The following is a 13,132-nucleotide window of genomic DNA, read 5'->3' as shown; positions in this document are numbered from 1 at the left end:
GGTACAGAGAGCCAGAGTCTATAGCTACATTCTAACAATGATTGATTTATAGTGACTCAAGACTACATCAAATTAGAAGTAGACCGGAAATAATTAAATTTTAACTGCAATAAACTGCAGTTTAGAACTGACAATTCTGCATTAATTGCAACGTTATAGTGATCCAAATCTGAGCTAAAACATTTGACAGGTTTTCCCTTTGGATTCACTTGACTGAGCCCACATTTATAATAAACTTTGGCTCAGAATTTTTTGAGTAGAGTAGACCAAGGTTTGTTGTCAGACTTTTTATTCATGCATGAATTTTTGATCACTAAAATATTCTTTAATAACCATTGCGTCATTACATCAAAGCTTACCAAAATTGGTATTAGTTTCATTTTTGCAATGAATTGCAACAAAATATAGTTATCCATCAACACTGCGACAGTTTGTGAAAACCAAACAGGAGGGATGGTTGCCAGATGTCACGGGATTGGGTGTCCTCACAGTTATAAATGGAGATTTAATAAAAAAACTTGATTTTTTTTGTTTAATTGTAGTTTAGAAATGAATACCCCTTACATTCAAAATATGAATCTAAACGAGTGAAAATTCCTGGGAATTATTCTATGTTTGAGCAGAGAAATTAAAGCGTTTACATTTCTTTAGTAATGTAGCATTTATTAAAGCTTCAAAAAGAACTGAGATCAGATTTCACATTGTATGCATTTTGAACTCCTGTACCATTGATATCACTAAAACAAGAAATTATTACCGATATCTTTGAGAAGATTTCTTTTTTTGCAAGATTTTCCAACCTGAGCAATATAGTTAGCCAGTCAGTGTAAACATGTGGAACAAAAATTGACTATATCGACATCAAACTGACTCTGAACAGCTCTCCATGTTAAGTCTTGATGCGTGCTTGATCACTCGGGTGTGGAAACTTTCATTTATGTCATTTATGATATTGATGCCAAATGTATACGCTACGCTAGATTACCATGGTTTCAGTCCTAGTGAAACTGACAGACAACACATCAAAGCCCTATTTGCTTAGTTATTATTGGTGTATGACTCAACACAAATCATTCTGCCAACAAGGAAACAATAAAAAAAATCACTAACTTTATATGTGTAACTTCATAAACATTTCTCATACTCAGGGTCATCACACCACTTCTTTCTCAGTACACGAAACCAGTTTCATTTATTAGTTAGACATCTCTTCGAAGAAGGAAAAACAACACAAGTGAAGTAAAAACACACGCATGCATATTCTCAAAGGTTTTGTAAGCTTAACAATAATTACTACAACTTATGAATGGTTGTGTGAAATAACACTGAGTTTGATTGTTTAAATGTTTTTTTCCCCTCATAGAGATGTTACACAACATATTTTTGCTTTTTGTGGGTCTGCTGTCATTGGAACACGTGTCCTTTGCAGAGGTTCCTTCTTCACAAATAGGTAATTCAAAAATGCGTGAACTAGTCTTAGGTGATACAACACAATACATATGCTCTGTGTACTTTCCCTTCCTGCTGTCAAAATTTTAATATTCTTAAATTGCTTTAATTTTTAGTAAATATCACAGAAACAAGAGAGTATGCTGAGAGGACGCAGAACTTCACCAGGACAAATTTTGAGCACTTGGTGAAAGTGAGGAACAGATCCATGTATGTTGTAAGGAGCTGTAAAGAGCTCAGGGACAGATATGATGAACGAGTAGGTAAGGACAATGTGTTCACATTTCATTAACTTAACACAACAATCCAAGGCATTTATGGCATTTATATTTACCATCAACAGTATCGTTTCTCCTCCAACTCAGCATGCTATATTACTTTCTGATGAAGATTGTAATACTTCTCTCCATCACTTTGTAAATAAGGTGAAGGACCTGAGATCCAAAATCTCCTCAAGTGCCTCCCTGAAGTTACCCCTCGGTGTCATGGGTCATTTACTTCCTTTTCTTCAATCACACTTAATGACCAGCATTGGTCCCACATTGCTATCCATCATCAACAGTTCACTGAGGCAAGGCAGTGTCCCATCCTATTTTAAACATGCCGAGGTAACTCCTCTATTAAAAAAACAGAATCTAGATCCTAGCTTAACTAGTAATTACCGGCCAATTTCAAAATTGCCATTTTTAAGCAAATTACTGGAAAAAATTGTAGAAAATCAGTTCAGGTCCTTACTATGCAGATTACAGATTGCTGACCCTTTTGAGTCTGGCTTTCAAAAGCATCACTCTACTGAGACTGCTCTCTTAAGGGTCTATAATGATTTATTAATGGCTTCTGATGCAGGGGATTGTTCTGTGATCATTTTGCTTGACCTCAGTGCAGCCTTTGATACCATTGACCATAAAATCCTACTTAACAGGTTGAAGGTTTTGGCTGGCATATCTGGATCTGCCTTAGACTGGTTTTCTTCCTACTTATCAGATAGGACCTTTTCTGTTAGGACGGACAGGTTTACCTCTAACATTGCCCCCCTAACCTGTGGAGTTCCACAGAGCTCAGTTTTGGGTCCATTATTATTTTCTTTTTATATTCTCCCTTTAGCTGGAATTATTCAATCTTTTAGCGACATTTCTTATCATTTCTATGCCGATGACATTCAGCTGCATATGTCTTTTAAGCCTCACCAGCTGGATAGGCTGTCCACCCTAGTCCAGTGTTTAACTCAAATCTTCGATTGGCTTTCTAACAATTACCTTGTTTTAAACAAAAATAAAACAGAGACCATGATTGTAGCTCCTTCTGAACTACATTCTAAAATCAGTCAGGTTCTTGCCTCTTTCTGTCCTTCTGCCAAGTCAAATATTTGAAATCTTGGAATAATATTCGATTCTTCTCACAGACTCACATGTAAAGTCTTTGTCTCGTTCCTGCTTCATTTCATTTAAGGAACATTTCTAAACTGCGACATATGGTTTCCTCAGCTGAATTAGAAAAAATTATTCATGCATTTGTGTCTTCGTGTTTAGATTATTGTAATGCCCTGTTTACCATCTTGGACAAATCATCTCTTTCTCGCCTCCAACCTATACAAAATGCAGCGGCCAGGCTACTAACACGCTCTAGCAAGCATGCTCACATTACTCCCATTTCATATTGTTTACATTGGCTCCCAGTAGATTTTAGAATTCGTTTTAAAATTCTTGTTTTAACATATAGAGCACTAAATGGCCAGGCCCCAGATTATTTATCCAAGCTTCTTATAAAATACACTGCTGCTCGTCGTCTTTGCTCACAGGCTCAGAGTTTGTTGGTTGTTCCCCGAACATGACTGAAGACGAAAGGGGACAGAGCCTTTCAGTCTGTGGCACCAAGGCTGTGGAACAGTCTACCACCACAACTATGTTTGGTTGACTCTGGAGAATCCTTTAAAAAGCAGTTAAAAACTTTTTTGTTTAAACAGGCCTTCTGTTAATCAACACTTTTGAATTGTTTTGAATTTGCATTGTTTATATTGTCTGTTTTATTACTTAATGTTTTCTTTATTTTAACCTTTGTGTACAGCGCTTTGTGACTGCCTGTCTATGAAAAGCGCTTAATAAATAGACCTTACTTACTTACTTACTTACTTACTTATGTCCTCTTAAGACTCAACTATGTTATCTTAATGCTAAAACATTTCCAGATGGAGTATACTACCTGACTACAGGTAATGGCATGCTGTACCAGACTTACTGTGATATGACTACTGCGGGAGGCGGATGGACGCTGGTGGCAAGCGTCCATGAAAACAGCGTTTATGGGAGGTGCACTGTGGGTGATCGCTGGTCCAGCCAGCAGGGCAACAATGCTGACCTGCCGGATGGAGACGGGAACTGGTCCAACAGAAACACCTTTGGAACAGTAGAGAGCGCCACTTCTGATGACTTTAAGGTAAAATAACAAGTCACCAGTGGTGAAAAGAGACATTAACACCACTTTATTTGGAGGTTGGTTAAGTAATTCCATTTATTACTTTCTACTTCTTTTTAACTCATATTTTATTCCACTGCATTTAACTGATTGTAATAATATTTCACATCAGCATTACATATAAAAAAGCATAGTAAGATAATAAAATACATCCATTTAGTTCTGTTTCTAATTGGATTTACCAGAAACTAAATGTAAAGAAGATAAAGACTCAATAAAACGTACCTTTGAACTGTGCACCTTTACTGTACTCTACTATCTAAAACTAGCTAGCTACAATCACCTGCAACTAGCTGTACCTGAGGGTAAATAGGTGGAACATAATAAAGAGTTTAGAGCCCTTGTTGAGTCCTTGGATATCTGCTTTGATTTCTTTTTTCTCATTTTCCATGTCTGTTCCTCTCTCTGTCTCATCTTGCTGTTACTGTCTGTTCTACTGAATCTGTTATGAGTCTCTGTAATTAGGAATGGTCTTTTGCTTTTTCAAAACTTACTTTTAAATTAAGTTCTCTTTCATGATTTCAAAGGTTGAGTGAAATGAGATGTGAAATGAAATGTTGCAAAATAAGTATGGCATAAGTGTGGCAAAAGTCTTAATTAAAGTCATTGCAGTAGTGTGTGCACATTCCCAGAATCCAGGTTACTATGATGTCATGCTGTACCAGACTTACTGTGATATGACTACTGCGGGAGGCGGATGGACGCTGGTGGCAAGCGTCCATGAAAACAGCATTTATGGGAGGTGCACTGTGGGTGATCGCTGGTCCAGCCAGCAGGGCAGCAATCCTGACCTGCCGGATGGAGACGGGAACTGGTCCAACAGAAACACCTTTGGAACAGTAGAGAGCGCCACTTCTGATGACTTTAAGGTAAAATAACAAGTCACCAGTGGTGAAAAGAGACATTAACACTACTTTATTTTATTTCAAGGTTGGTTAAGTAATTCCGTATTTTGCTTTTTACTTTCTTTTAATTCATATTTTTTATTTCACTGCATTTAACTAATTGTAATTAAATTGCATATTAAAGTTATACATAAAAAATGTATGGTAGGATAATAAAATACATTAATTTGGTGTCTCTAATCAGTTTCTCATCAGATTTTCCAAACCTGTTAGATGTTCTACGATAAGGCATCCATAAAGTGGGTTTTAATATCAACAAAGGCTAAACCTGTTAATTGATGTTTCTCTCTCTCTCTCTCTCTCTCTCTCACACACACACACACACACACACACACACACACACACACACACTCACTCCCTAGGTGCTTAGGGAGAAAAATAACATAGTCCTAGGGTCCTGAGCATTTTGTTTTTTTTTCTATTCTTAATTATAACATTTCAGTTTGTGTTTTATCATTGTTCTAGAGTCCTTGGATCCCTGCTTTGATTACTTTGTTTCTCTAGAAGAGTTTTCCATGTCTGTTCCTCCCTCTGTCTCATCTTTCCTTTAGTGCCTGTTCCACTGTCACCACTATAAGTCTGTGTTTAGGATTTATATTTTATTTCTTGCTTGTTACACTTTAGTGTACACTAAAGTACACTTTCTTTCATGAATTTCGTTAGTTTTATTTCCTTGTCAGATCATTGGTTTATCTGCTCCTGTAGTGTCTGTGTCTTTTGTCTGACCATGTTTTTTGTGATTCCCCATGCAATTTTGAATTGATTGATTGATTTTGAAATGCAGTTTATTAAATTGGAATTCAAAAATGAATTTACAAATGCAAAATTTATTCTACAATTCATTATTTAAGCACAGAAATCTTTATTTCGATGCACATGGCTCTTGTGGTCCTCCATAATTTTGGATTCCTGTTTTATAGACTTTGTTTTGTAATTTCATTTGATATTTTATAAATTTAACCTCCTAGGACCTGGCATCTACATATGTGGACATCACATTTTGGGTTATTTAGACCAAAATACTCAATTTTGCTCTACATGGGCCTGATATCCACTTATGAGGACATTATACTGCTACTGTTCTATCAAAATGTTAAACAAATATCCTCATATGTGGCTCTTATTTTTCTTAAATACAAAAATAAGGTAAAAAAAAAAAATCTGGTAATTCTTTGTTTTTACATTTATTGGGCCCCAATATGCCCAAATATCAAAGACAAATTAAAAATGTATGCCGTGGAAGAGTTCGGGTCTTAGGAGGTTAAGATGACTAAATTCAAAGATAAAAAAAAAAAACTGAGCAAATGGAACTATTTAAATCTATCTGTTGTAAAAGAATTGTGGCAAAAGTTTTAATTAAAATCATTAGTAGTGTCACAGTAGTGTGTGCACGTTCCCAGAATCCAGGTTACTACGATATAACAGCTGAGGACATGTCTGTGTGGCACATTCCCAACAACTTCCCGCTGGAATTCTGGAACCTGGAAGCTGCAGCCGTCCTCCGCTACCACACTGGAAACCGCTTCCTCAGACTGTATGGAGGAAATCTCTTTCAGCTCTTCAAGGTAATTTAGCTGTACAGAAACCGAACTTATAACCAGGGTAAAAGATCACAACCTGCTAGGTATAAGTTACATGGCAGCTAGTGTCTGACATTAACACAGTGGTACTACTGGATGGGTGATACTTTGTACAAATAATTGTTGCCATTGATCTCTTTCTTTGGGTGGTCTGTGCATGGGGAAAGGAAACTGAAAAATAAATGTTTTTATTTGCATTTCTTTCTCTTTCTGTAACACTTGAAGACTCACACATAGAAAGAATATTGCACTTATGACGCCTTTCTGTCAAAATGTCCTGTACAATTAAATTGATAGTGTTAAATTTAAATAAATGGTAAGAAGTTACCTCGCCAAAACAGAGATGCTGCACTCCTTCACTCCCTTCAGACATTATTTTTTCTCCAGGTTTGGTCATTTTTCTCTGTGGTCTTCTCTTTTTGCCTGTAGCTGTTCCACAGAAGCCAGAAAATCATATTCACACAGCTACACATGTGGATTTTTAAAATGTATTTTCAAAAGCATTACATTTGTTTGCTTTTCCGTCAGAAACTATTTACAGATATACAAATAACTCCAGCACTGAGCCACTTCTAACCAGTTAGCGCTGAGACTTTTTTAGTATAAAATAAAACAGTGGTTAAAAATATTGTTAACTACACAAACAAACCTGCAGATCTACACATGATAAGACTGTGTCATCTTTTCAGCAATATCCAGTGAGATACAATGTTGGGTCATGTGGTGACAGAGGGCCAGCTATTCCCATCGTATACGACCACGGGGATAAGGAGTCCACCAGAATGTTGTATGGACCCAATTCAAGAAGTAAGAAGATCATGTATGAAGAAAATAATGATAATAGAGAGGTTTTTTAACCATTAGCCATAATGGCTGATAGAGTATAGTTGTCACCCTGGGCGGTCGGTTGGGGATGACACTTAAGTTTGTGAATGTCGCTTGAGAATGAGGAAATGTAGGAGCTTAACAAGGCGATGCAGGATTTTGAAATTGATACCATTAGGTGTGTCTGCTAGAAGGCTGCACTGCTAGAAGGGGTAGCACTGGTGCCCACCAATATTTTTTGTTTTTACCATCACTGGATAATGTCAAATATAGATCTGGATTAGCATTAAATGTTTGCTTATTTTTTGTGTAAATTGCAACACAGTGTTAAGACTTAAATCATTTTTTTTCAATTTCATAATTTGGTGTTTAAATATATTTGGTTTCATGTTTTCCGTTTGAAAGATGAATTTGAACCAGGCTTCATCACATTCAGGGCTATAAACCGTGAACGTGCCGCCATGGCTATCTGCTCTGGTGTCAAGCCGACTGTTGGTTACAACACTGAACATGTGAGTAGTCAATCATCACACATCTGCTGGCAATGAGTCATCACAACAAATGGTATCAAGTGTGCTGGCAATATTTGTGTGTGTGTGTGTGTGTGTGTGTGTGTACGTGTTTGCAGTACTGTATAGGAGGAGGAGGATATTTCCACCCTGAGCAATGTGGGGACTTCCCATCCTTTGACTATGACAGACTGGGCGGGTATCAAGGCTGGAGCGCCTCCAGAGAGATGACCGAGGCTGCTGTCTTACTGTTTTACCGCTGAGAGGATTTGTGTACATGTAGCCTCGACTATAGTCTGTTCAGCTGTCCCAGCTGTAACCAGATCAGGGAAGACTGTACAGATTTTTTTTAAACATATATTAATCACATAGTTTCTATATATCAAAAAAAAAAAAAGGTAATTGAGAGATATTAAGAGTCATTTGTAATTAAGGCACACACCAGCAGTAATGAACTGTGTATTCAAATAAAATGATTAAAAGATGAGCTCTCTGAAATTATTTTGGGTACTTGTTTTTAATAGTCAGTAGACATGAAATGCTGGAGACAAATATAAATATGAACGGACAATATTGGCAGTTTATTTGTTACCAATAAACCAGTTATTATACCAATGATACCAGTTTGGAGATCACCTATACACTATATTGCCAAAAGTATTTGCTCGTCTGCCTTCACAAGGAGATAAACTTGAGTAACATCCCATTCGCTGCTCTAATTCATCCCAAAGGTGCTCTGTTGTGTTAAGGTCAGGACTCTGTGCAGGCCAGTTTAGTTCTTCACCACACCAGACTCGCTCATCCATTTATTTATGGATATAAATATATGGATGAACATGACTGCACTGGTTTGCAGTCATGTTGGAACAGAAAGGGGTCATCCCCAAACCCACAAAGTTGGGAACAGGAAATTCTCCAAAATGTCTTGGGATGTTGAAGCATCAAGACTTCCTCTCACTGGAACTAAGGTGCTGAGCTCAGCTCCTGAGGAACAACCTTGCACCATAATCCCTCTACACCAAACTTTACACTCGACACAGTATAATCAGAAAAGTACTGTTCTTCTCGCAAACACAAAACCCAGACTTGGTCATCAGATTGCCAGACTGAATGTGATTCGTTACTTCAAGAAACACGCCTTCACTGCACTGCACTCTAGAGCAGTATGTAGTGATGGGCTCTGAAGAAAGTTGTTGATCTCTGTGCACTATGCGCCTCAGTGTCCGCTGACCATTTTGTGGCTGAGCTGCTGTCGTTCCCAATTGTTTCCACTTTGTTTTAATACCACTAACCACTGACTGTAGAATATTTAGTAGTGAACTCCTCAGACTGACCCATTCTTTCACAAATGTAGCAGCAGTCTCCATGCCTGTGTGATTGATTTTTATACAACTGTGGCCACGGAAGTAATTGGAACACATGAATTGAGTGATTTGAATGGCTGAATGAATACTTTTGAAAATATAATGAACCTGAAAGAGACAATGGACGCTTTGACTGTGGGCAGAATACAGCTATGAATTTCAGACAGATATTAGAAATACCAAAAAGTTGCGTTTCTGTGTAAATATTTTATTTACAAAAGAACCCAGAAAACAAATAAACTTTTTAACCTGAAAAAACAGTCCTGGATCTTTTTTTTCCCCTCATTTTTTGTTTGATGCACCAAATATTTTCAGCTTGTGAAAGATCTGGACTGCAGATAGAAATTTCTGCACTTAAATTTCTAACTTAAAGGACCAAATTGTTTTCTATTATATTTTTCACACAATTCCAAATCTCCAAATTGCTTTACATGTGTGCTTTCTCACATTTTCTTGACTTTGTTTTCAGCAAAATGCACAGAAACCACACGTGAGGAAGAAGACTTTGAATAGCTGAAGAAACTGAGGAACAGATTCACTTATATTGCAAGAAGCTGTAAAGAGATCAAGGACCGATATGGCGAATATGAAGGTGAGGACAATACAATCACACAAATCTCAAGTCATAATTATTAAATGGGCAACACTCATTAATTCAGGATATTTCTACCCTCTTAAAATGAAACTGTGTTTTCTTAATACTTTGTTTCCAGATGGAGTGTACTACCTCACCACAGCTAATGGCATGCTGTACCAGACTTACTGTGATATGACTACTGCGGGAGGCGGATGGACGCTGGTGGCGAGCGTCCATGAGAACGGCATTTATGGAAGGTGCACAGCCGGTGATCGCTGGTCCAGCCAGCAGGGCAACAATGCTAACCTGCCGGATGGAGACGGAAACTGGTCCAACAGAAACACCTTTGGAACAGTAGAGAGCCCCACTTCTGATGACTTTAAGGTAAAATCAGCCGTGGTGGTAAAAACAGTGCTGGAAAGTAACATTAACTGAAGCACTTTACTTAATTTACTTAAAACTGATTGTGAGATCATAAAATGCAACACACTGCAGTGGTTAATTTGTTGCCAACTCATCAGTTTCTTGCCAGATGAACTGTTTAGACAGAAATGCTCACAGGATACAACAAGAAGAAGCAACAATTAAATTCCTTGATTTATCGTCTGATTGTGTATCTTAACCATGATGTAAATAACAGTATTAAACACCAATTAATATCATAGATAAAATATTTACCGTAGGAAAAAACACTTTTGATATTAAGGTCTATTTAGCTGGTTATAAGCTACAGTTCCAGCTTATGTCACTGAATTGGTTAGGTGCAGGTGGGCGTGGGATGTCATAAAAATTTTATTTGAAAAGAAAAGCAAAATATCCTCCGCTACCACACTGAAAACCAGTTCCTCACATTGTATGGAGGGAACCTCTTTCAGCTGTTCAAGGTAATTAAAGCTCTGAAGAATTTATTAATTTGTAAATTTCAAAAACATAAATGATCAAGAGGAAAAGCTTCTGAAAATTGATCCAGTAGTTTATATTCTGTAGTAAATCAGCCGTTTCCCAAGGTGGAACGTTGGTGTAACGTTGGAACGTTTTAAAGTTTCAAAAATTCCTGTGAAAAGATTGTTAGTTGTCTGCTACGTCAATGGTATACTTGTCCCGAGAAATAAAGGCTGTTTCATGCAGGAAAATTGTGAGCTGAACATTGATGATATCATAGATATGTGTCTACTACTTCCTGCAAAGAACAATACAAACTGGTTCTAACCAGAAAAGAAAGAGAAGTGAGAGACCCCAGAGCACAACTGAACAAGAGGATGACTCACCGGTCACTTTATTAGAGACATACTTAGTTGATACCAACTTGGATCCCTTTTGCCTTCTGAACTGCCTCAATTCCTTGTGGCCAAAGTGTGCCAAGAAAATATTACACCACCTTTGCATCACAACCAGGCTTAATTGTTGATACAAGACAGGATGGAGCCACGCCTTCATATTGTTTATGCCAAATTCTGATCCTGCCATCCACTTCAAAATGTTCTTGGAAAACGTTTTTTTTAATACAGAATATAAACCACTGGATCAATTTTCAGAGGCTTTACTCTTTACTTTTATACATATATGTGTGTGTTTCTGTGTGTGTGTGTGTGTGTGTCTGTACATACACACTCATGACAAACCCCCCCCCCACACTGTTGCAGCAATATCCAGTGAGATACAAAGTTGGAACGTGCAGTGACAGAGGGCCAGCTATTCCCATCGTGTATGACCACGGAGACGTGGAGTCCACCAAAAAGTTGTATGGACCCAATCCAAGAAGTAAGAAGCTCATTTAATCAGATTGAAAATGATATTTTGGACCATTAGAAGACAATGTTACCATCAATCTTGATCACTGTTTGCATCAATTAATATGTAATGAGAGTCTTTTATATATTTTACACATAAAATAGTTGTTTAAACTTGCAACACAAAATGAATAACTGAGTTTTTAAGTATTTATGAACTTACTCTATTAATTAAACCAGTTGTCATATGAATGTTTATTTAATTATTGAATTTGTTTGTTTGTTTCTTTGTTTGAATGAAAGGGGAGTTTGAACCAGGCTTCATCACTTTCAGAGCAATAAACTGGGAATCTGCAGCCATGGCTATCTGCTCTGGTGTCAAGCCCACTGTCGGTTGCAACACTGAACACGTGAGTAATCAGTCGTCACACATCTGCCTATACTGTGTCAATACAACAAAGTACACATGATGTAAAAAACCCTGTTTTTAGTATTGCATAGGAGGAGGAGGATATTTCAACCCTGAGGAGCAGTGTGGGGACTTCCCATCATTTGACTATGACAGACTGGGCAAGGAGCAAGGCTGGAGCGCCTCCAAAGAGATGACCGAGGCTGCTGTCTTACTGTTTTACCACTGAGTGGGTTTGTGTACATGTAACTTCGACTATAGTCAGTCCCAGCTGTAACCAGATCAGGTGACATCAGGTTTATTTGTACAGTCATCAATCACAAAATTTCTCTTTTATTGGAGAACAAATCAGAAGTTGTCAGTGAAAGAGTCATTTGTAATTAAGCAACACAAACCATAGATGGCACTATTGAACTGTGTAGTTACACGAAACATTCAAAGTTGTGTTTATTGGAATTCATTTGACAGTTTGTTTTAGTCAGCAGAGAAAAAGAAAAATGAACTGCGAATAGTTTTCATGGTCACGGTCTAACCTTCAATTTTTATGAAAAAAAATTTGTATCTAAGTCATCCTCACTATTATTGACAAGACCTAAATTACTCAGGACTAATCAGTGAAACTGAGTTTTTTAATGTTGCGTCCATTGCTTCCACTGACAGCTCATGACATGAAAACCGTCAGGTGTAAGGTTGGTCTAGAGGTCACCTATAGCTGAAAGAAAAACTGGCCACACTGGCTGGATATAGCCATGAACTTCAAACAGATGCTGGAGGTCTAAAGTTTGCACATTTGTTCCCTTGTGTGATGTGTGTCCTCTGATTCTTCTGGAACTAAAGGTCTGATTAGTTAAACAGCAAATTTTCACTGACGGTTTAGTAAGAAATGTGGTAATGATGAAATGCTTTTCCCTGGAAAGCCTGCTTTGATTAGAATGTTATTAACCTGATCTAGAACTATATTAAAAACTAAGACTAGGTGTGGTTTTATTTAACCTAAAAGACAGACAGACAAACAAATGAACAAACAAACAAAACCAACACTTGAAAACTAACTGAAATGATTTTTTGAAATAAAAACAAAATACAAATATTTGCAGTAAATGTCCTTACTTGTAGTTTTTGACAACACAGCGAGTATGATGCATTTGTTTGATGAGACTTGAGATAACTAAATGAGCAAATACCCAGCCTCACAAAGTGTTGTGTTTTTATTGTAATACCTGTTCTGACCTTTCCAAATTTTAGCCGGACAAACACTCTTCATATAATAATAATAAGAAAAACAAGAAAAACAAAAATTCCCCTAAAACTA

The 13,132-nt window shown here is 37.3% G+C and overlaps 1 protein-coding gene across 2 annotated transcripts; it reads left to right on the top strand.

The window, feature by feature from the left end:
* The first annotated feature begins 1,178 nt into the window (after positions 1-1,178).
* On the top strand, positions 1,179-13,013 carry LOC100694526 (intelectin). 2 transcript variants are annotated; one of them, XM_019359887.2, is made up of 9 exons: positions 1,179-1,269; positions 1,364-1,450; positions 1,566-1,712; positions 3,635-3,882; positions 4,554-4,790; positions 6,227-6,391; positions 11,325-11,442; positions 11,715-11,821; positions 11,903-13,013. In XM_019359887.2, the coding sequence occupies exons 1-9, from the start codon at positions 1,254-1,256 to the stop codon at positions 12,047-12,049; spliced, it is 1,272 nt and encodes a 423-aa protein (XP_019215432.1). In that variant the 5' UTR covers positions 1,179-1,253; the 3' UTR covers positions 12,050-13,013. The 2 variants fall into 2 exon arrangements, with proteins under 2 accessions (XP_019215432.1, XP_019215433.1); XM_019359888.2 differs by lacking the exons at positions 11,325-11,442; positions 11,715-11,821; positions 11,903-13,013 and adding exons at positions 7,096-7,213; positions 7,637-7,743; positions 7,860-8,227.
* Positions 13,014-13,132: the final 119 nt, after the last annotated feature.

The sequence above is a fragment of the Oreochromis niloticus genome, linkage group LG6 (assembly GCF_001858045.2).
Source record: "Oreochromis niloticus isolate F11D_XX linkage group LG6, O_niloticus_UMD_NMBU, whole genome shotgun sequence".
NCBI lineage: Eukaryota > Metazoa > Chordata > Actinopteri > Cichliformes > Cichlidae > Oreochromis > Oreochromis niloticus.
This window is presented reverse-complemented; position numbering and strand designations above follow the sequence as displayed.